This window comes from Seriola lalandi, unplaced genomic scaffold, assembly GCF_002814215.2.
Source record: "Seriola lalandi dorsalis isolate HSWRI2012SDOR001 ecotype SW California unplaced genomic scaffold, Sedor1 jcf7180002054133, whole genome shotgun sequence".
Classification (NCBI taxonomy): domain Eukaryota; kingdom Metazoa; phylum Chordata; class Actinopteri; order Carangiformes; family Carangidae; genus Seriola; species Seriola lalandi.
In genome coordinates this window covers 660,784-683,741 of record NW_019524686.1, presented here as the reverse complement: position 1 = coordinate 683,741, position 22,958 = coordinate 660,784, and the positions used below count along the sequence as shown (strand labels likewise).

Sequence of the window (22,958 nt, the reverse complement as noted above, 5' to 3'; positions counted from 1 at the left end):
CGCCCGGTGAGCTACCTTGCATTTGGCAGTTTTTGTCACAAGAAGGAATGGGGAAGGGAAAGCGGACATAATGATGCACTGGACAACAATGACAGGAATTCAGACTCAAAGCAGACAGCGCTGTAACGTTATACTGTATACTAAATCCAACAACAACAAGGCCAACGTCTCTGCCGTTTGATCCCCGTTACAACATACGACAGAGCATTAAGAAAGTTGAGCTAGCTAAATACCCGGTTGCACAGAGCTAGCTAGAACCAAAATTGTGGTATTCTGGTATGTGGTTTGCTGGTGGCTAGCAGGCAACACATCAGCAGCTAAAGCAGCTAACAGCTGGCCTGCATACGTAACCAGCGTGAGCCCGTGTCATTTTCCTCTAGTCTGCTTCGTTAGCTCATCAAGCTAGTATTAGCCCTGTGTGCTAGCTAGCATCGCCGGCGCCGAATAGCGGTCCGTCAGTGAAAAAAAGCCCCCAAACTTCGTATTTCATCACCTACCCATGTCAAGAGGCTTTCACAGAGTTCCATTCGATCCAAGGACTCCGATGTACTCATTGTTACCTAATGTAGACTGACTTTGAGTGGCGAACTGAGCCTGAAGTTGATAGTCGGCTTCATACACTCCCGAGGTCTCTGACTATCCGTTGGCCAATAGTCGGATTCGCTGCTCCGCTACTTCGGTGTCTGCCAGAGGAGGGCTGGGTGGGCGGAGTCTGCAGTTTATTTAAAGGAAAACTCCCACTATTACAGACAAAAAGATCAATCGGGAGAAAATTTGCTCTAGGATACGAGGGACATGGAGAACATTTAAGTGAGACACACATTAAGCTTCTCATTTAAATGGCACTTTCAAGGGCAAGGAGGGTAAAGAAAACACTCCCTGTGACAAATTAAGATACTAGGGGGACCTGGGGCCAAAATGACCTGTTAGCCCCTACCATTTCAGTTTTATTGTGCTTAATTGGTGCATATTACCAGACAAATCGCCAATGTGTATTCTGTCATATAACTACAAAGTAAATGCCACACAGATTAACCTGGGACCTGGCCCCAGACCCTCAGGGGAAGTAACAGTTGCCCTGTTTGCCCTTTAGGCAAGTCCAGCCTCAACGGGTGGGAACAAATAGTATCTGTTCTAACAAAATTAATTTCAGGACTCTAAAATGTATCCAACTACAATTATGGGAAAAAATTATTTTGTTTGAAATGGTCACATCTGGTGGACATGTACATCTGGTGACAAAGGTCATGCATAGACACTACTCTTAAAAAAAAAACTAATAATAATAAACACTGGTATGTTAATTTGCCATTTATAAGAAGCAATTTTGCTCCCAAGCTATGACAAACAAAATAGCACTTCATTCATTCTAGGAGTGCTCAGCTTAGATGATGGTCATGCCCACAACATGTAGAAGTAATTGAAAAAGTTAGTACATGAATTCAATAACACACCCAATGACTTGCAGACAAAACTGAAGCAGTCCATAATATGAGTAGCTGCCTCATCTACCCCCCTTCATTGAACAGTGTCAGAGCCAAGTTTGGGAAAGTGCACAGCTGACTCACTTCCTTCAGAAAGACAGAGGGGTTGTGCTCAGACAAGTCTACATCATGCTTACACAGATTTGTCTGAAGCATCACAGGAGCAGACCACACACCAATAAATGTTGAATGTCTCGACAGAGATCTTGACTGATGAGTCGTTATTGAATCGATCGAAGAATATCACAGGATTGTTTCATAGCTTCAGTCACTTAAGGGCATTTTTTGGTTGACAACTCTCAATCCTGAGAAAGCATTGACTCTTCCAGCAGCTAGAGTATTTTCCCACCAGGCGAAGACTTTCATCTAACCGGTTCTCAGCTGTAGAACAGCAGAAGCATTCACAACACATGCTGCTTTCATTGCCCTTTGTTTACCTACCAAAAACCAAAAGGGTGGAGGTTTGTCAGACACCCTGGAGACAAAGTGGAGGTGACTGCAAAAAGGTATGACATGGCTTGACATGTGCCACACCTCACCATAACATTCCAAGAGCGAACTGATGTTCTTTTCTAGTAATCTACAGCTGTCAAAAAAACTGAATGGGTTTTACAGTCATTATCCAGCACGTGAACCTCAAGCTCTATTCATGAACACGAAGGCCAATGCTGGCTCAGAAAATAGAGCCCCAAGAAAGCAAATGGCCTGGATACAGTTTCAGCTACCACTCTGAAACAGCCATTTCAGGCTTTAGGGTCAAGACCCCTCATGGACATAGTAACTCTAGGATGCCGATAAAGGTTTTACAGGAACAGGGGTGTAAAAATAATTTCTAAAATTAAATAACCATTCATTATTGGCCTATCCTCTGATTGTCAAATAAACCAGAAAACTCTCCACACAAGCTATGGCAGTTGGTTCATTAACAGGGTCGCAATTCAAAAAGCTTGAGAATGACAACTGCATCTTTAATGCGCACCAGTATTAATTACTAATGGAGCTCTTCAAGTGATCACTTCGACAGTCTGAGAGTCTACTCATTCATTTTATACCCATGTAGCCCTCAAGACAATGTTACTTTGCCAAATGAATATAACTTGTGCAAAATATTTACAAGAAATTAACTGAATCACACACTGCACAACATGTTAACTCCATTTTTGATTAAAAAATAAAATCTCAATTCATTTTGTAAATGTACTTACAGATTAAAAAAGCAGAACACTGGCGTTCCACAAATTGATTGACAAAAAAGTTTTACAGTTTACCTGGAGTTGTTCAACCACTGACTTAGATCTGGGCTGGAGGCTCATAATTATCATTAGAGTGGCAAGGTAAACTTTGACATAGTAAGTCAACATTCATAAATTGAGTGAGTTTACATTCAATGGAATCTGTAATTGCTCCTTGATACCTTTAGTTTGGCTTCTTTTTATGATCAAATGATTACTTTTTATTTCTTTAATAAAAATCTGTCATTTCAGAAGTCATTATGCATCAGAAAGGTTGTCCTAGGCTTCTTCAGTTCTCATGGATACATGCAGATTTCATTAGATCTGATCAACTGTCAACTGCAGGTAAAAATGATTCAGTGATTTTCACACAAGCATGAAAAGCTTTGTTTTTCATGTCTTTCTAAATATGCATAGTCACTTGTTACTTCAAAAAGTGCACCAACAGTGTAACTGACCAAACAGGCTGTATTAGCCACAGCGAGATTGCTCTTGTAACACTCCTTTGTCTGGCAGGCAACAACTTGGATGCAGCAGGCAGCCTAATTTAAATGCATATAATTAAGACAGAACAATCAAGATCATATTATATTACAACAATGTCTCCATTATGATGGTATGCCCGATAATAAAAGGACTACTTTTGGCAATGCTGTCAAAGAATTGGCTGGTAGTACTGCTAGTCATTCAGTTAGAGCTGTCCCTGACATACTGCAGTGTCTGATTCAAAGTAGATTTCTACATCACATCCTTCCACAGCTCTCATTATGTTTAACTGTTGTTGGCTTTGACCACATTTAACCTATGAACCACTAATGATGATTTCTATATACAGAGTAAACATTCAGAGCTCAGTCTCTAGATAGCTCCTCTCCAGTGATGAAGTAACATCTCAGGCTTTAAAATGAACCAGCATAATTGATGAACTGTCCTCTGAACATTTATTCAGTCTTCATGTCCACCTGAGCTGCTGAGTTCCCTTCTTCCTGAGCCTGACATGAGCAAGCTAAGGCCTCTTGTACAAGTCATCACCTAGCCGTTCAGTCTCTGTGTAACCACCTCTCTGTACATGATAGAGATGTACACAAAGAGAAGCAGGATTACAAAGAAATCATCCATGAATCCCAGGAGGCCGAAAAGCGCCTCGGGGAGGATGTCGAGCGGCGAGGCCAGGTAGGTGAGTGCGCCAACTAGGCAGAGAAGAATTCGAATCCTGAACATCCAGAAGAGGCCACCCACAGAGAACATCTCCCTAAAGGCATGACGAAGCAGGGTGGGCACATCTCGCAGCCTGTCCATAAACTGAGGAGACAGAGGAGGAAATATTATGAAGAAGTCTGTCCTAAATATACTCCCCTGAATTATAATGCACTGCACAAGTCAGTATCTCATTTTTTTACCAGCAGTGCTATAGAATACATGCAGTTTGGTGGGAAAGTTTTTTTTTTTTTAAATTCCCGCTATGTTTTAATACTAAAAAGTACAGTAACTGAACATCTATGACAGGACAACAGAAGTGTCTCTAGTAGCATCTTCATCCTATTTCTATTTCAAGAATTATTGTGTTTCTAGTCATGGATATGTACAAGTAATTTAAGTATGAATATTGCATTAACTATGCCAAGCTAACCTGTAACTTCTACAAGCCTAAATGTGTATACAGCTACAGTATACTCACAGATCTTGGCTGGCCTGAGAACCTGCGATTATAATCGTTGATGTCTCGTAATATGAGCAGAGGTTCTGCTTCACCATCCTGGACCCTCTGAGGATTGGCATGCTCATGAAATAGTGGGAAGAGCAATGTTACCTGGAAAAGGAAAAAAAACTCAATACATGACAACACTAATGCTAAGAGGAACTCTAGGGGTTAAACCTGCATTAACAGACACATTCCAATGAGGAAACAGTCAAACTGTGTACCCAGAGATGAAAAGAGACATCAAGTTTTGACTAAGCAGGTGGGATAGGCTATGGGGCTATCTGAGGGGGTGAGGACTACTGCCATCACTCTCCTTGACACAAATTTCACTAATTTCATTTTTCTATGATGACTATGACTATGATTTCCACAATAACAGGAGATAATTAAACTGAAAATGAAAGGTATTTCATACCCAGAGATAAACAAGTACAAGTCTTAATAGATGATAGAATTTATATACAATATCTCACATATATATCGATAAATTTGCAAGCAAGGGTCAGTATGTACCGAAAGTCTAGTATGCAAAAACTAATGCAATTAATGCAAAAATAAAAGGTGTAAGGTTAACAATTTTACATTCAAAATTCATTACATGCCTTACCATTTGTCTGCAGATGGGGCAGTTAATAGCACCCAGCCAGGTGCCATACCTCCAGTAGGCAATAATGCAGGAGCCTATGCAGGAAAAAGATAGCACTGAGTACAAATAAAACAACTAATATATGAATTGATAAATTTATATTTTGAATTCTATATTCTGTTTTTATTTTCTGATTTCTGTTTGAAGCTAAATCAGCTTATACCAACAATTCATCCTCATAACGCCAAGGTCTGGTTTTGCTTGGTAATTATTACTAAGATCCATACAATTGTCTTACCACAGAAAAGGTGTCCACAATTGGTTTCCACTGGCAGAACAGCCTGCTGTAAACACACGGGACAAGACATGTCTGTGTAATACTGCTGCCTGGCCTCCGCTTGCAGATTTTCATCCTGACAGAAAGAAATCAATTTCATAAAAGTTCAAAAAACATATGAAAATTGAATATAAACTGTAAATAATCATATATACAGACAAGTTTGAAATTTGCATTCTCGCTGAAAGATAAACCTATCACAAATCCTTCAAAATAACAAAGTGTATTACCTTATTTGCTACCTGCAAAATATATTAAATGGGTCAAATATTCTTTGAGATGTGTAGAATTAAAGTATTTCATGATTAATTTTGGGTTCCCTTTTGCAATTTCCCATGGTGATTGGCATTGTACACCTTTCTGCTTACTTCTCCCAGCTTTCTGCTACTTTTTAACCTAAATAATTAAGAGACAATCCAAAACAAAATACATTCTCATACAACGGTACAGAAAATAATATTATCTTAAAGCTTTCTCTCTTATTATAACACACAAAATGCATATATAATATTACATTTTGTTCAGCTGGTGTATAAAATGGATGACAGCTTCCGAGTTACAATATGATTCTGAAACTTGACTCAATTTGTTGTTTTTGTTTGTTGGTGTGAAATATATAACTGTAGAACAATTCTGTAACTAAATGTAATTTTATTCATCTTCCAAAAAATGATTCTAACAACTCAAACAAATGTTATGTACTTTTGTTGTTGTTTGTATGGTTTTCTTGTAAACCATATTTGGCTCGAAAGGCTAAAGTTTAATTTGCCTGCATACCTGCTCTGTTTGAAGTTGTTGTCGGACGGCTCGAACATGCTCCTGATTCTCAGGATGAATGTTTTGCTCCTCTTCTCTGCAAAAGACAAATGGCAGATATTTGATACATCATCAATATGTTTGAGCTGAAAGTGTAAACATGTAACAGCACTAAACCCTCAGTCCTGTGTTTTTGGCTATGCAAAATAACAGGATGATTTTACATCTAATTGTGTCATCAAACAAAAGCTTTGGACATCTAATGCAAAACACCAAGCAAAGTTTTAATAACTGTGTTATTATTTGACTATGAGGAGCAGGTTTTAATGTGTCAGTTTGGCTGCTACTGACTACTGGAGAGATGTGAGACTAAGTTGCTCGTATGGTGTAAGGTTGTATTTACGGATTACCTACATTTGAATTACAGAAGAAATCAAATGACCAGAGCTAGATAAATGTTTGGGTTGGCCAACAGCCAAGAGACAAATTCATCTATATGAGACTGAGCCAGCAGTAAAGTTTTGATGTTAAGTGGAATATACTAATTGTGACAGATTAGGCAACCAAAAAAGATTACTGCTTTTAAAACTGAGTTTCTCCACTATTTAAGGCAACTTTGCCTCAAAAACACATAAACTGAACTTGCTTCTTACCTGCACAGCAGAGTGAGGAGGCCTGCAAGGAAGGTGATACTAAGCACTACAACAAATAAGACCTGGTTGCTGACACCTTCAATGAGGGTGTCCTCATCTTGGATCAGGTAGTCCAAGTCCTCACATTGGCTGTCCTCCATCACCCACACTCATAGTCTACAACACTAGGAAACAAAGAGACAAAAAAGAGGTTAGTACATAACTGGAAACAGTTCTGTTTCCAATCTTTCATTTCTCTATAGAAAGAGAGAATACATTGCTTTCTACATTAGGAAAATACTGCATTTTCATTATTATTGTCTAAATGTTGTTACCTTAAAATGGCATTAAGAAAAAAACTTACTACCTTTAACTAAAATCTAAATAATCTAATCTACCGGTTAATACACCAAATAATACATCTAGATTTTTCACTGAACACAGCCACAAACAAAAGCTTGCTTTGGTTAATGTACCAAAACAATGATGCCTAAAGTTATGTCGGTTCATGTCCTCAGTGAGTGTCAAGTACATTTTTGTCATTTAGTCACTTTAATTAAAATGTTTCAGCAGAGACATAAAAATAAGTTGAATTTTCAATATTACGCTTCAAAGACCTGTTTTACATTAACTAGCTAAACATTAGTGAGTCTCTAAGTCTTATCGTTAGCACATCTACCAAACTAGCCAACACGGCTGGACAGTCAAATTTCCAAGAATACTTCTCAGCCAAGATCCCAAAACGTCTACAAAGCCGTTGATGTTAACTATCCTGATATTATCAGTCTGCTATAAGCTTACAGTTAAGTTAGTGCTCACCACACTGCTAGCCAAGTTTAGCGTTAGCCTTGACTCGCTAATAATACGCCGTAATTCATTTATGAATACTGCTGACGTTGATGGCCAACGTTGTATGGTTTCGCTTTGGGCAGCCCCCTCCGCCGGTGGACAGTAGCTAGGGTTATTAAACACCGATAAAAGACGGCTGTTCAACTAAACCCGAGCTGAAGCAGGACATTACCACTTGTAAATCATAAACATAGCCCGGGTAGCCAAGAGCTCCTGGGTGTTGTTGCTACGTTTAGCTGCCAAAGAGTCACTAGAGCCAAGAGCACAATCGAGCTAATAGAGTCTATGTAACCCGCTAACTACACCATAATCCAATGCAGTACAAAATAGGGCATAACACGTTACCTCAGCTACCCACAAGAAGTCCAGCTTTGTCTAAAGGCTTGACGTGTCAACTCCAATTATTCCCCGTGACATTTTCTTTCGATGACAAATATTAGAGAATCAGTCACACAGTCACGTTGTGAGCGAGTGGCAGCTGCTTAGTTACTTTTGCATTTTGTTTCAGTTTGTTGCTTCCCCCTCTTTTCTTCCTCTGGGACTGTTTATTTAGACGCTGCTTGTACTGCCTCACTCAGGTAGTTAAGTCTTTGGTAGTTAAAAAAAAAAAGTAAAAAAGAAAATTAAATAGATCTGGACCTGACCAATATGATCCCCTGCACCAAAGAGGTGCATTCATTTTAAAATTGCATTTCCTGTTTTTTTAGAGAAAATGTTGGACTATCTCAGAACTACCACATGTGCATAAACCAGTTTAATATTTTAATATAAGCGGACTTATCCTACTTATTAAATACATCCCTACAGTTATTCCTGGGTAGCCTTTTTGGTTAGAAGTTGTAACTGTTTCTTTTTTCTTAAAACAAATAATCTTCCCTGCTCCAAACAAAACAGTGAACATCTCATTAATAGAATTGACTTTTAATTCCCCCCTCACAGCTATCAAAGCAGCAGCTGAGTCAGAGCATGAGACACGCCTATCAATCCTCTTTTCCTGTGTGCTTCATTTTACTTCCCACTCTGACCACCAGGCAGTAGTAGTGAGTAGAACTTACAACTGGTGTGAATGTCTTTTACATTACGAAGAAGTACTGGGGCATCCGTTTACAAAATATAGCTAGCTACAGCCAGTGAATAAAGACACCTACATTTACCACAACACTTTTTAATTGAGGCGAAATGCCTCGTTATGCACAGCTAGTGATGGGCCCGGCGGGCAGCGGGAAGGTACGTCATCAGACATTCACCTAAACTTACTGAAATGTCTTGTTTATGCTATTCGGCTAACGCGCTATGCTAAGGCATGAGGCTGTCTTGTATTACACATAGACTGAGTTCAATCATCTTCCTTTCATTTAATTATTGCTGAAGCTCAATATTTTATTTTTTCCAGAGTACCTACTGCTCCACACTGGTCCAGCATTCAGAAGCCCTAAACCGCTCAGTTCAGGTGGTCAATCTGGACCCAGCTGCTGAACACTTTGACTACCCTGTTATGGCAGGTGAATATAGCCTGTTGTTTCTTCGCAAAAGGATAGTTACAGTCAATTACACTGTTAGAGTTAGCTGTATATAATCCACAACAGAGGGGGTATTAAATGTTTAGCCCATTAAATAAGTAATAAAAAGAGATTTATATAGTTTCTGTCATTGCATGCGTATGTATATAAATGGTGCTTTAGATTTACTTTGAAAACACTGAAGCACTGAAATGTGATTTGCTGTTAATAGATAGGTAGATGGATAGGTAGAATAGTTAGTTCCCATACAGTATAACAGCACACTAAACTAAGAAAATAAGTTGTATAATCACAAATGAGATTGAGGAATGTGCCTATGTAATGGTATTTGCTAGAGTGCAGCTAAAAAGAAAGCAATTCTTTCTGAAAATGTTTCTATGGCTAGAGGGGAGAGGGATAAAATGTTAGTAAGATAAATGTTTAGATCTACATGACCCACATGTCAACCTCATTGTTTCTGTGTCCTCAGACATCCGTGAGCTCATCCAGGTGGATGACGTGATGGAAGACGATTCTCTCAGATTCGGCCCTAACGGAGGCCTGGTCTTCTGCATGGAGTACTTCGCCAACAACTTTGACTGGCTGGAAGAAAGCCTGGGTCATGTAGAAGATGACTACATATTGTTTGACTGCCCAGGTAAATGGAGGCATGCTGAAGGGGTTTACAAACTTTGTGCTGACCTGGTGTGAGGAGGTGAAGGGGAGAGACTTAAGGGGTGCTGAGATGGGAGGGCATATGTTCTGTCAACACAAAGTGTGGTGCAGTTTTGACAAGTGGCTTGATTTTGCAGGTCAAATTGAACTTTATACGCACCTCCCTGTAATGAGGCAGCTGGTGGAGCAGCTCCAGCAGTGGGAGTTTCGGGTGTGCGGTGTCTTTCTGGTTGACTCTCAGTTCATGGTGGAGTCATTTAAGGTAATCTCCCCAATACTTTCATCTGTTTATTTGAGTTACCATGTTTGTCTTTGTAAACACACCTCACTTCTGCAATAGACTGCACTTAATGTAGCAATGACAGTAAGCCTGAAGTTGCACATCTTCCCTCACTGCAGTTCATCTCAGGAGTCATGGCTGCCCTCAGTGCCATGGTGTCATTAGAGATTCCTCAAGTAAACATAATGACCAAAATGGACCTGCTCAGTCCCAAAGCCAAGAAGGAAATTGAAAAGTAAGTTTCATATGAGTACAGTATAACAGTACAAATATGTTATGTTTGTTCAGTTTATATGAAACCTGCAGCAATGATTCCCTTTAATGTTAGTACTAAGGACCAAGTAATGGAAAGTTAAGACGTGTCTCGAAATTGAATTGTGTAGGGTTTGAAGTTCTCTTATTATAGACAGTGAATGCACATGAAATAGCCTTTTCATCTGGAAACAGCACTCCTCATGGTTTGCTTTCTTTTTCACTAGGTATCTGGACCCAGATATGTACTCAATGATGGAAGATAATTCTGATACTATCAAAAGCACAAAGTTCAAGAAGCTGACTAAAGCCATCTGTGGTCTGGTAAGTGAGGCCACTAATTTGATACGGCATTTAATTTTGAATCAGAATTCAGATTTTGTTTTAATAGACAGTCTCTCTGCCTGTGTCTAGATTGATGACTACAGCATGGTGAGATTCTTGCCTTTTGACCGCACAGATGAGGAAGGTATTAACATAGTACTACAACACATCGACTTCTCTATACAGTATGGAGAGGATCTGGAATTCAAGGAGCCAAAGGTGAGGAAAGAAACAAAAACTAAACACAACATATAATTTAACAACACGGTGTAATTACATCGCATCTTTTCCTTTTCTACAGGAGGTTGAGGAGGAGCCCGCTAACCTAAATTACGACGAGATTTTTCAAGGCAAAGTGGACAGCTGAAGAGTAATGTGACTCCAGAGATGCTACGAAAAAGACTTTACATGAGATGAAAAACGAATTGGAGGCTGATGAAAAAACAAGACGTATTATATCAAGGCCAAGTGGAGAATTGCATGTGACTTCAAGGACAGTGAGAATGGGAGGGGAAAGACTCACTCTGAAGATCATGAATACCCAGTGTCATATGTTTAGAATGTTTTGTTTTTGTGAGCCACTTTGATGACTCAAGAAATTTGTAATTTAAATCTATTCTCTTTTGATTATTTTAGGACAATGCTTAAGTTTAAAGAGGTGTTATTAAATACATTTATATTTTTAAATAAAATATTGTACAAAATGTACTACCTGCCTGCAGTTGTGAAGAAATAGTGCGTGTGCTTTGTGTATACAGTCTGTGTTTTGTGTTAGCGCCCTCGTGTGGTCACTGCGCAACATGACATGTAGCTACTTCCTGTAAAGCTGAAGGGTGGGACAGGCGGAAGCAGGGTCCTGTGGTGCTAATATTTTTCTCTCGCTGAGCAGTTGGACTGATTTATTTATCACTCAACATGCCGGTGAGTAAAAATTGCATGACAATTGACAAACTGAAGCATTTATTGTGGGCTTCAGAGCAAATAATACCTACACAGAAACTCCAGTTGGTGACACAAGGCCCTCCGACTTAACGCTAGCTCTGATGGCGAGTCTCGTTAGCATAGTTGGTTAGCCACATTAGCAATTGCTCGCAATTTAATGATGCTGGAACTGTTAGAACTAATAAATTCGCCTTTGTAACTAAGCTGCTAATGCTTCTTAGTTTCGTATCTATAAAATATGCGGTCTTGCATGGTGATAGCATAGATGTTAAAGCAGAGGTGCGAAAGCAGAGATGCCACTGATGCTATCTGATAGAAATGTTCCCAGTAAAAAATGTACATGACAGCAACTTTTTTCCTCAATTTTTAAGGCGTATCACTCAAACCTGATGGTTCCTGAGACCAGGCTGGTGGGGAACATGGCTCTGCTCCCCATCAAAACTCAGTTCAAGGGACCAGCCAGAGGAGACGGTAAGGCTTTACGGTGATTTTTACAAGCCCGAACTGGAGCCGACCCACACTGACAACAGAAACACATACGTTATGTTTAGTTTTTAACTGCTTACTTAATTACTTTGGTCAAGTTTGTGCAGATTTCATTCCTTATTATGACACGTTGCTCAGTTCCTGATACATGCTTTTGCTTCACTTCCATATATGGCCTGAAGAGTGCATCCTGAAGTTTAACTTCTTTAATTTCCTGTGACACTAAGTTTACAGATTTTCTGTTTGTAAAGCTGTTTGTGAAGATTTTTTAGAAATTTTGGATTATTGTACATGTTATCTATGAATGTAATAATTTACATTAGCATTGCTTACGTATCATATAGTGGTGTCATGATTTGATAAATTTCCAACATAGCAAAATAACCAGAAAATGCCACTTTTCAAGTTATTAAAAACTGAGCATTATAATTGTATAATATTATACATAAGAAATGGGGTTTGGCCACTTGGAGTGGTTTCTCAACTGCCTTTTAGATGACAAATTAAATATAGGGCCACATAAAAAAAGATATGTGGTGACCAAAACAGGAAATAACTTTGTCTTGATAAACGTAGTTTCACAACACTTAGATTGATGACTTCATTATGTCTTGACTTGAGAGTCTTGCATTTATTTATATATATATTGGTTTTCATTTCAGGCATAGACTCAGACATCATTGATGAGGCTATCTACTACTTCAAAGCCAATGTTTTCTTTAAGAACTATGAAATCAAGGTAAGGAATTTACTGTCACTTTTGATGGCAACTTGCCTTTATCCCTCATCGCATATGACTAAATGTAGTTGCCTGTAATCATTGAACTGAGCCAAATTAAACAAAAAGAAGAAAAAAAAGTGTTTAAAGTTTTTAACAGCTAAAATACGAGCATGAGGAGCAAGCATGTACCTCACTAGTGTGCTTGTTCCTGTGAGTTTTTTCTCTTCCCCATCTCTCTTTGTGTTGAGAAGCAGCTGTGCACTTCGTTCCTCCACATGCCCCAGCTTGCTTCTTCTCATTCCCCTCAGCACTGCATAGTTGCTTGAGATTTAAACTATGCAACCTTTTACAATTCAGACCTGACTAGAGATGTCCTAATCAAAATAAGTAACGTGAGTGTATTTGTTTCTTTCAGAATGAGGCTGACAGGACGCTGATCTATGTCACACTCTACATTTCTGAATGCCTAAAAAGGCTACAGAAGGTAAGGTGTATATTGGTTGATGTATAGAGGTTGCAGAGGTGGATGTTTGCACTTTATACTGGCTTCATGCAAATCCTAATATGTGTAACAACAAATCAACCAAAGGCTGAGGATCCTCAAAGGGCTCATCAGATGTTTTTTAGGGAGCCATTAAAAGATAAGTAAACTAAATTGCTTTTCCTTGCATGCAAGGAGAAGGAATTAGCAGCTTAAAGGTCTATTTTAAAGGATATTAGTCAAACAGATGAGCTAAAGTTTATTTAGTGATCTCACCCTTTGCATCGGCATATGTGTGGCTCATTACAGTGCAGCTCCAGGAGCCAGGGAGAGAAGGAGATGTACACTCTGGGCATCACTAACTTCCCCATTCCTGGAGAACCTGGCTTCCCTCTTAATGCTATGTACGTCAAACCTACAAACAAGCAGGAGGAAGGTAAGAACAAGCGCTTTCAACAAGGTCTAATATGTGTTGGCCTGCAGAAAACAAAACAAAATAAAGTGTGAGTCTTGCTAATTTGGACACTTCACCTTATTTCTACTGATTGTTAGCAGTGAATCAGTGAGGTCCATTTATGTTGTTTCACTACCCTGTACTCTGAATTAGCGCCAGTTACCTTGTACCCTTCTTATGTTTCAGCTAATTCCTAACTGAGTAATATCAAGCCAAAAATAGTAATGCCAACCAAGGCCCTATCAGCTTTAAGGATCTCAGGCTGGAAGTGCTGTTTCATGCTTGACTGTATGTCAGCGTCTTACTGGCTTCTTTTTTTGCTGGAAAATTAAGAATATATTAGGGTTATGGGTCAACAATTTAAGCAGTCCCTAATGTCCCATTTCCCACTCGTGACATATTATGCAAGGTGTGACTCTCCTTATAAAATACTGTCAACCGGTAAACACTGTGATGATGTAGGTGGTTGTTATAATACTGATGCATGCCGCAACCTTTTTCAGAGACTATGAGAGCATACCTCCAGCAGATCCGTCAGGAGACTGGCTTAAGGCTATGTGAACGTGTGTTTGACCCCCAGACAGACAAACCCAGCAAGGTGAGCCAAGCATCTCCAAAATAACACTACAGCTTTACAGGCACAAAGCACAATTCTGACCTGTTTCAGAAAAAAAACAATGTGCACTGGTCGACGTTTCCTTTGTTCAGAATGTAATTACTGAGTTAACTGCATCCTCAGTGGTTTAAGTTGTAATATAAAACAAGGTTTACTTGTTTGAGAAGAGGAAATTAGAGAAAATTGAGCTATAGCTGCTTCACAAGATTCAACATTTAACTGCTGTTCAAACTAAACCCTGAATATACTATGTATCAACACATTGAGTAGAGGTTCTAGTATTATATCTGCACTAAAACAATTTGTATCCTGTTGTGACTAATGGGCCGTGTGGTCCCAAGTTAGATTTTTTTAAATTCTTGCCACAGGTAGTTTGAGTGCAACAGCTTCAGAGACATTTCTTAACAATGTTTTTTTCTTTCAGTGGTGGGTGTGCTTTGTCAAGAAGCAGTTCATGAACAAAAGTCTGTCAGCTCCTGGACAGTGAGCAACTCAGGACCCTCAGTTTCTGTTGTACACCTGCAACATGGATGGATTTTCTTGGGGGTGGGTTGGGTGGGAGGGATCTGCTTTTGTGTTGCTAAAAAAATGATTTTATACTCTTTGAGTTCAAAGATATGTCTTTATGTGTCTGGATGTTGATCAAATTGAGCTGGTGCTTAATTCAATAAAGCAATCATGGAGATTGGGAAGAAAGATGGGACTGTGTTTTGTTCTTGCACTTTAAACTTACAAACACATACTGATATCTTTAACTGTAGCTCTGAGAGAAGTTGTTTTCCAGTGAGATGCTCATACATCAACTTAAGAGTGAAGACCGAGTTGTAGATTAGAGAGGTACAAACATTTTACCAGATCAGCCAACAATTTCCACATTGAGCTTTATTACTTGTTTCACAATCTAACATTCACTGACCTCAAAAGTGGGTACAACTGTATACCCACTACTCAAATGATGTCCTTACTCAGCATAAAAAATGTTATCACTACTGTTCAACCCTGATGAGCCACTTGATTAGGAGATCACTTTATGGGTGGTATTTGAAGTGCTACTGAACTAGGACAGCGCTACCTCTCCCATAGGAAAGATGGATGCTTTTCCTCTGAACATGTGCAATGACTAGGACAAGTAGTTTATATTTACATAGGTAAAAATGTTGCATGTTCATTACAAAAAATATTTATTGGTGTGTTCTCTTTGGTTTGCTGACAATAGTTATTTTTTTCTGACTCCAACACAAGCCTTCAGATGCAGTCCTTTTTGAAAACAGGTTTCCTTCCTTGGCAGTCAAAGTTAAGGCAGCGCTGGATGATAAGTTTCCCCCTCAGGGAAAGAAGAAACACTTTCTCTGCAGAACTCCTAGAAAAGTGCAGGAAAGGAAAGCCAGTGTCTGTATCTCCATCTCTTTAATGACACTCCAAAACTGCATAATCGATTATTAAACAATAGACTGGATGGCTCAGTGTGGCAGGTTGAATAAAAAGAAAAGCCTCCAAAACAGACGATATGCATCTTAAAATAGTCTCAGTCTAAATAAATAGGTACATATAAAGTAAACTAAGTTTGGAAATGGTGCGTTTATCAGAAGGGATATTTCTTCCCAGAAAGTATGCACATAACAGAGAGCCTGTATACTGCATCTTCCTGTGAGTGAAATACTGATGCTTGAAAGGGAAGACTTGTTCATCTGAGGATGAAAAATTGAAAAGTAAAATGGGAAGTTTTGGCAGCATGGCCGCCACTACCATTCAACAATATTCATAAATAACAACTCTCAAACTCCAAGACAAAAATTAGTAGAGAAATATGTGACTGCTCAAAAAAGCACAGCTGATGGTACTAAAGAATTCATGGGTTTATAAATGTCTTTTTCTTCTTTGTGTAACCAGTTATCAAATCCCCTGCGCAGTTCCAACCTAAAACAAAAACGTACATCTCAGGTTAGTTCTCAATAAATTGAATTCATGTAAAACTACAGCAGGATTACTTATATGGTTTTACAAGTAAAGACCTAATGACCTAAATGCAATGAACAGTAACTTCTCAGATTTCAATCATTTCAAGTCCAAACTACACCATGATGAATCCTGACAGGTGGTTGTACTTACGGTGTTGATGACTGGAGTGAGGCTTTAGTCAAAAGCCATCTCTTGACTCCTCCGCACACATCGGGCCACCTTTTTCTTAAAAACTCCTGTAGGATCTTCCCTCCACTCTTTCTGCAGGGTATGGCAGATACAAAAACTCATATCAACAACTATGTTAGTGCAACCTTTCCACTTGTGCTTTATTTCTTTCTATTTCTTGGCCACACATTTTACACAAAAAATTCTAAGCACTTCTGACCGATTGATATTTACTTCGCTTCAAACATGAGTTTGAACTATCACCTTTTTCTGTCTCCAGGCAGAACCTCTGAATAAAGAGATAAGCCATTTTAACCCAACCAAAGCTCTGCTTGGCCTTGACAGGCAGTGATTTGCCCTTGCAGGGACCCACGTCACTCGGCCCACTTGTTTGGATTTCCATTAAAAGACCTAGACTAAACTGAGTGGTGCCTTCTAACAGTCATTTGATGTTTTTTTTTTCACCTGTAGATCACTAATTTGCATCCTTCTTCATATTTATATATAGATTAGAAGAAATGTTTCCCATTGTTCCCTGTGGCTCTACAGTTGAACTCTGTTTAATAAAGACACTAAACAAGACTCAGGCTCGAATTAAGACTTGTGCACATGTATCACTGGAAAGAGAGTCTGCAAACTAACCACAACTTGAGTAGGCACTTACAGCTGCATCCACATTTGCAGGAGAGTCTCCATTGGGGTCTGCCAACATGGATATAACACTGATCATTATGGTCTCCACTGTATGGATCGGCAGCCAGCGCTCCTCAGGCTTTTCATAGCCATACTTGTCCTCGCCGGGTTCGTGCAGGATAGAGATGCAAACATCGCCATTTTTTGCCACTAGGAGAAAACAAGTTTACACAAAGATTTCTAACAAGTTCCCACTTCAGCACAAGATCAAATATTGTGCTACAGCTTCACATTTATTATGAAATGGGAAAGGTCAAACCTAGTACACCATATGGTGCAGCCAGCTGAGAGATTCTCAAAATCTTGTCAAGGAAGTTATCTCATGTAACTAAGTGCACACTAATGTACTTTTCTTTTATTAAAATTTCCTATTTCTGATTGAGTTATAAAATAAATGATTACTTATTTTAAGATACCAAACAGAGCCTGATTTATAAATTTGAAAATAATGTAAACTTCTTTTGCAATGGAGAATCAATTTTGAAGTGATTGTTATAGCCATTTTCAACTCTTTGAAAATATGTGCATAAATATGTCCATTTTCTTTTTTAATGACTGCAGAAAATATTTATTTAGTATTACTTTGGTTGACACAGATTAATTAGTGATACCTGGGAAATTTGTTCTCACCATTTGGATGCCAGATTTCTGTGACGAACTTCATCTTGGGAGGCCTCAAAGGATAGTCACGGGGAAAGGTTAAGGTGGCTTTGAAGAAACCTCCTTCACTGCAAATGAGAAAAAGGCTAGTGTTAGCTTGTACACTCAGGAGCTGGGCAACTCACATATCATCACAAGTTACTGTATATTATTTGATGCATAATTTCACTCACAATAACGTGTCTTGAGGTCCGATGACGACCACCTCCCACTGATAGATGTCATCATCATCTACAAGACCCGCAGAAAAGCCTTCCACTGGGTTCTTGTTGAGCTCTTAAATTTAGGATACAATTAGTCAGATGTAAGCTAACTCTTACAATTATTAAATGTCATATCGTCATGGGATATAAATCCTTCAAAACTACTCGGACGCTGGAAGCAAACTATTGACAAGACAAGTAATGGTGATGTCTGGTACACCGAGGAAAAACAAGCACATCCACAGTGTGGTAATTTTTAAAAAGCTACCTTCAGTAGTTATTGAGCAATAGCAGCTATGCTTACAGTGACATCTCGGCTAACAGCTGTCTGGCACGCTATCTATACACGTGCCTTTCAACTTTGTTGTCACTGTTATCTGTACGTAAAAAAACGCAGGTTAACCAATTACAACAACAGGCAAAAGAACCGCAGATGTTACTTTCGCATACATAACAAAATACCAAATGATATACAATAGTTTAAGCTATAAGTTTAGGACCATCAGTTAGCTTGCTAACTTACCTGCTAGTTGTTTACGCAGTAACAACGAAGACTGTTCCGTCATTTTAGAGGTATATCTTTTCAACTTTGATTTTTGTATTAACTAATGCTAACTAACTGTCAACACGGTTAAATTAAGCATCAGGCAAAGATGGTAAAGCGCACAGTCCACGTTTTCTCTGTCTCTGTCTGGTAATGCCAATAACATGAGTCAAAAGAAAGAAGACTGAAGTCAGAGGAAACGACAACATCTATTTTAGCCCTCAGTTTAACCTTTCAGGCACACATTGCTTCAAGACTGTAGTGTCCACAATAAGGGCCGCCAATCAAATAAAAGTTGAGTCCATTATAAGGGCCATATCTGAGATATAGGGCTGCTAATCCCAGCCAAAGAGATTTAATCCGTTGTTTACACAGCCAAGGAAGTTGTTCCTGTAAGGCTAAATCCAGGGCGCGGTAGTTTAATAAAAAATAAAAAAAAACTAACTTTTCTTGTTCGTGTGTCTTTGCAGCAGTCTATACCCTCATTGGTACATTACTGCCTCAAGCTGTTTGTAATGGATACTACACATTTCCTCTTTACACTTTAGGCCTCCCATCCAGAGCGTAAGAATCCAGTCTTTTATTGTTGTAGACACCACAGCATATATAACCAAAAGTATGTGGACATGGAAAATAAAGACATGGTTTTCCCAATTAAACCTACCATTGAAGGAACTAAATGGCATATGATATCCTCTGTATTTTTTCTGGTGACTGTATTTTACAGGCTGATTTTAGTTTTAGGCTCAGTATATATTTAAAGTTGATTACTGTCAGGTCACTTAGAAATACAATAAAATTCACTTTTAGATAGTGTTTAGATCACCATGTAGGAAAATTGAATAAATAAATATCAAATAAATCAAATCCAATCAAAATCCAAATATTCTTATAGTGCGGCCTGCACAGAGCTCTCAACGCAGCACCATCCTTTAGAATGAATAAACGCAGATTACATCTCAGGCCATATGATCCAACAACAGTGCTTAACTTCACTAATGCTCCTGTGGCTGCATGGGAGCAAATCCCTGCAGCTAGGCTCCAAATCTTGTGGAAAGAAATTCCCTAAAGAATGGAGGCTGTTATAACAGCATATTAATGCCCAGGGCTGCACTGGTAATCTGGCATACCAGGCATTTTCCCGGTGGGCTGATGCACCTTGAGGTCACTAAAATCAAATTTATTAAAAAAATATTACCCATGACCAGACCATGAAGCCCAATAGTTCATTTTCTATAATGACACAGGGCTGGCCTTATCATATCTCTTACTAGGCTGACCCATCCCTCCCACCCTGTCCTCCCCGTTTCTGGTGTCAGATGCTGTGGTTCAGAACCAAAAATCGCTGGATAGTGGAATGATAAGAGTATGAAAATGAAAAAAGTAAATCTTCAGAATTTTAAAAAACAGTAAAAGTCTATTCATTCAGTCAGTCTGATCATGCATTAAAGCCCTTTAAAATACAGTTTATGATACATTTGTGTGCCAATGATTCGTAGGTAAAAAGTGCTAAAAACTGCGGTTCTTTGAATGGCAGCTTGAGGCTGGCTCCAATCCACTCAATCCCCATAGACTCCCATGTTAAAATCCCCAACTTTACAGCAGACATAAACATGCTAACAGCCATTTACAAAAAACTGTCTTAGTCTCTATAGCTAAAACTGTATGGGGGGTGAATTTTTATCCTACTCAACCGTTTGAATTGTATTAAGGCTTAAAGTTATGCACAGTTGACGGTGGGTATGAACCGAAGTCTCTGCTCCACGCACACCCCCACCTCTTTGCCCATTTCCCAATTAGTGGGGAGCTGGACAGAGTCACAACAAAATGGCAACAGCAGAGCAGCCCACTCTGAGCTTCAAAACTGGTCTTCAGAAACTTATGGGTGACATCACAGAGACTACATCCATCTTTATTTACAGTCTAATGCAGTCCAGCCCTATCAATGCCCATAGTTTTGGAATAAGATGTTCAGCAATCACAGTAATGGATGTAGTTGTTCACATATTTTGGTCATATAAAAAATGATGGTCTCTGTTCTCTTCAAACATAACCTATATTTTAAGCATGAGTAATCATCTTTGCAATTACCGTCATTTATGCCTTTCAATCTCAACTAAACTCCATGTTGCCTTTAAAACATTACCCCTGTCTTTTTTGTCTTCATCACCTTATCACTTACCAACAAAGTGTCCCCTGCTAAAAAAAAAATGGCATTTGCTATACTCTCCATCTCCAACTTCCACGTCCTTGTTGCTTTTTCCCATGCACCACTCCACTCTACACCATCATTTCAAATCCACCTCATCTCACTTTGCTTGTTTACCTGCTACATCAGCAGTCTCATAGCTTTATGCCTATTTATGCCTGAATCTCTTAAAATACCAAAGCACTCACTATTGCCACTCAATACAGGGCCACTAAAAGCTCTAAAACGGTGTCAGGTTTGACCAAAGATCATCCCCCTGGTAGTGTTGTCAGTGCATCGGCGGGAAAAAACACCCATGCTGTGGTGTTACTTGTCTTATTCTGGCAGCAGCCTTTCCTTGAAAAAGAATCATATCTACTAGAAATCCATTTCTAAAAATCTGCAGGTGAAATATACTCATTTTTCCGTAGCCCTCACATAACCTCATCACTGGCTTTCCATAATCCTCCTTCCTCATCCAATCTAGTACTGATAGCTCTAGTTCAGGCTTTGGTTACAGCCGCGTTGTAATTCAGGGCCAGCAACTTGTGTGACCTTTCTCCATCTCACTCAACCCTAGCTGTTCCACTTCCTCACTCGCTGTGCTCACAAAACTACCTTTTCTGTTTACCTTCTGTTTCTCTATGGGAGCATAAGGCTGATGTTGTGCTTCTTGATGCAGTACAGAATTCACATATAAGAGTTTGATACACTCTGTTTTCTTTTGGCTTTTACTGTTGCCCACGGGTTTTAACACATACTGGTGAAGTACATAAAACCATATATGGCCACTCTGAACCTTGCTTGCCCAGCTTGTAAACATTTATTATCCTATGATCTTAAAACTTTCAGCCAGTATGAATGGTATGTGATGTCTTTTCATGGCTTTAAAATCGAAAAACTGTATGTTTCTCCTTGACATTTCACACTACATCACCTAGTCTCTTAACAAACCCATTGCTAAGGTCATTCATTACTTAAATGACTTTGCCTAAGCTTTGTATCGACTTAAGAGTTTGCCTGATTCATTGTGCTTTGGGTTCCTTTAAAAATATTTTATATATTTACAGTATATAAGTAATAGTGTCCCTATCTTCTGACACTTGTATCCTAATACCCTTCTTTGACTAACCATGCATGCACCGCTGATTTTCACACTCTAATTTAGCAGATTTAATTACAGTTAAAGTTACAGTTATAATTATTTATTTTAATGGATATTTTCTCAGTGCTCAGGAATAAACCCTTCCCCATCTGCATTAATACAACTTTCATTCTTTCATAATGTAGTGCAGCCATAGGCGTGGAATATAAGACGATGCAGGGAATATGTCCCCCCTCAATATTTTGAACACGTGCCTTGTTCCATCCACAATAAAAAAAAACACTATAACATTACTCATAGACGCAACACTGCCTCCAACAGGGGCAGGTCTATTTTCTTCAGCAGTGGGTATTTTTTTACTCCCAAAATATGAATATGAATTATGAGTTCATACAACCACTGAATCTTTTGAGGCAAATGTAATTATCCCCACCACACACATACACACACAAACACACACACACACACACAAACACACACACACACACACACACACACACACACAGTGTTGGGATCTCAGTCAGCGGCAGCACAGCATCTCCTCCTCTCCTCTGGCACCGTGCTCATGCAAGCAGGTTGATAACCATGGAGGAGCCAGAAGGGAAAAGTCTAATCTTAAGGTAATGCTGCCTGCCCATAAAGGCTTGCTAGCTAGCTAAGATAGCAGCTGAGAAGCTAATCCAGCATTAACTGTGCAACAGCTGTCCAAAGAAAGTCAAAAGAACGGCAGAATGTGATTTGTTGACAGTGAGGGACATTTGAATTCATGAGCCTTACTGCATTATATTTCATTATAAATTGAACTGTCACCTGGTGTCTGAATTTTGTGTTTTCATTCTCATAAATAAAGACATTTCCACCATAAAGTGATGCAGGAAAGGCACAAATTGGTGCATAAAAATTCGCCAGAATACAGGTAACGAAGTGTTTGATGCTCAGAGTTTCCAGGGGGAGGGTCCCCAGAACCCACACTTAGTGTGTGTCCCAAGTGTTCAAACGAAACCTACGCCCATGGGTGCAACAACCTAAAATACCAGTTTATTCTAAAAAAAAAAAAAAAAGTTTCCTGCCTGTTAGTGGCACAAAATACAACATAGGCATATTAAATATTGTCTTGAACTCATTTTCAT

The 22,958-nt window shown here is 39.1% G+C and overlaps 5 protein-coding genes across 10 annotated transcripts in view; 2 read left to right on the top strand and 3 right to left on the bottom strand.

Annotated features, from left to right (window-relative positions):
* hook3 (hook microtubule-tethering protein 3) overlaps positions 1-656 on the bottom strand; it is a 27,237-nt gene extending 26,581 nt beyond the window's left edge. For all 3 annotated transcript variants that reach the window (XM_023403438.2, XM_087173235.1, XM_023403437.2), the window contains exon 1: positions 498-656. In XM_023403438.2, coding sequence (XP_023259206.1) covers positions 498-554 — 57 coding nt within the window. In that variant the 5' untranslated portion in view covers positions 555-656. The remainder of the gene's footprint in view (positions 1-497) is intronic.
* Positions 657-2,431: 1,775 nt separating this feature from the next.
* On the bottom strand, positions 2,432-8,089 carry rnf170 (ring finger protein 170). Of its 3 annotated transcripts, none has more exons than XM_023403397.2 (7): positions 7,924-8,089; positions 6,751-6,914; positions 6,119-6,194; positions 5,303-5,417; positions 5,026-5,099; positions 4,395-4,526; positions 2,432-4,018 (listed from the first exon to the last, which is right to left on the bottom strand). In XM_023403397.2, the coding sequence occupies exons 2-7, from the start codon at positions 6,888-6,890 to the stop codon at positions 3,749-3,751; spliced, it is 807 nt and encodes a 268-aa protein (XP_023259165.1). In that variant the 5' UTR covers positions 6,891-6,914; positions 7,924-8,089; the 3' UTR covers positions 2,432-3,748. The 3 variants fall into 3 exon arrangements, with proteins under 3 accessions (XP_023259165.1, XP_087029363.1, XP_023259163.1); XM_087173237.1 differs by lacking the exon at positions 7,924-8,089 and adding an exon at positions 7,531-7,818; XM_023403395.1 differs by lacking the exon at positions 7,924-8,089 and adding an exon at positions 7,549-7,817.
* A 549-nt stretch (positions 8,090-8,638) lies between these two features.
* Positions 8,639-11,316, top strand: gpn3 (GPN-loop GTPase 3). Its single transcript, XM_023403420.2, has 8 exons — positions 8,639-8,805; positions 8,972-9,080; positions 9,568-9,735; positions 9,890-10,014; positions 10,152-10,267; positions 10,512-10,608; positions 10,699-10,827; positions 10,910-11,316. The coding sequence occupies exons 1-8, from the start codon at positions 8,758-8,760 to the stop codon at positions 10,973-10,975; spliced, it is 858 nt and encodes a 285-aa protein (XP_023259188.1). The 5' UTR covers positions 8,639-8,757; the 3' UTR covers positions 10,976-11,316.
* Positions 11,317-11,401: 85 nt separating this feature from the next.
* Positions 11,402-15,004, top strand: arpc3 (actin related protein 2/3 complex, subunit 3). The gene is made up of 7 exons (XM_023403421.2): positions 11,402-11,529; positions 11,922-12,021; positions 12,699-12,775; positions 13,173-13,241; positions 13,548-13,674; positions 14,196-14,290; positions 14,733-15,004. Exons 1-7 carry the CDS (start codon positions 11,524-11,526, stop codon positions 14,793-14,795), a joined length of 537 nt encoding a protein of 178 aa, XP_023259189.1. The 5' UTR covers positions 11,402-11,523; the 3' UTR covers positions 14,796-15,004.
* A 168-nt stretch (positions 15,005-15,172) lies between these two features.
* LOC111652993 (ubiquitin-conjugating enzyme E2 G1-like) lies at positions 15,173-18,868 on the bottom strand. Of its 2 annotated transcripts, none has more exons than XM_023403423.2 (6): positions 18,515-18,868; positions 17,962-18,064; positions 17,759-17,856; positions 17,100-17,278; positions 16,418-16,528; positions 15,173-15,668 (listed from the first exon to the last, which is right to left on the bottom strand). In XM_023403423.2, the coding sequence occupies exons 1-5, from the start codon at positions 18,555-18,557 to the stop codon at positions 16,442-16,444; spliced, it is 510 nt and encodes a 169-aa protein (XP_023259191.1). In that variant the 5' UTR covers positions 18,558-18,868; the 3' UTR covers positions 15,173-15,668; positions 16,418-16,441. The 2 variants fall into 2 exon arrangements, with proteins under 2 accessions (XP_023259191.1, XP_023259190.1); XM_023403422.2 differs by having other exon boundaries at positions 15,173-16,225; positions 18,515-18,861.
* Positions 18,869-22,958: the final 4,090 nt, after the last annotated feature.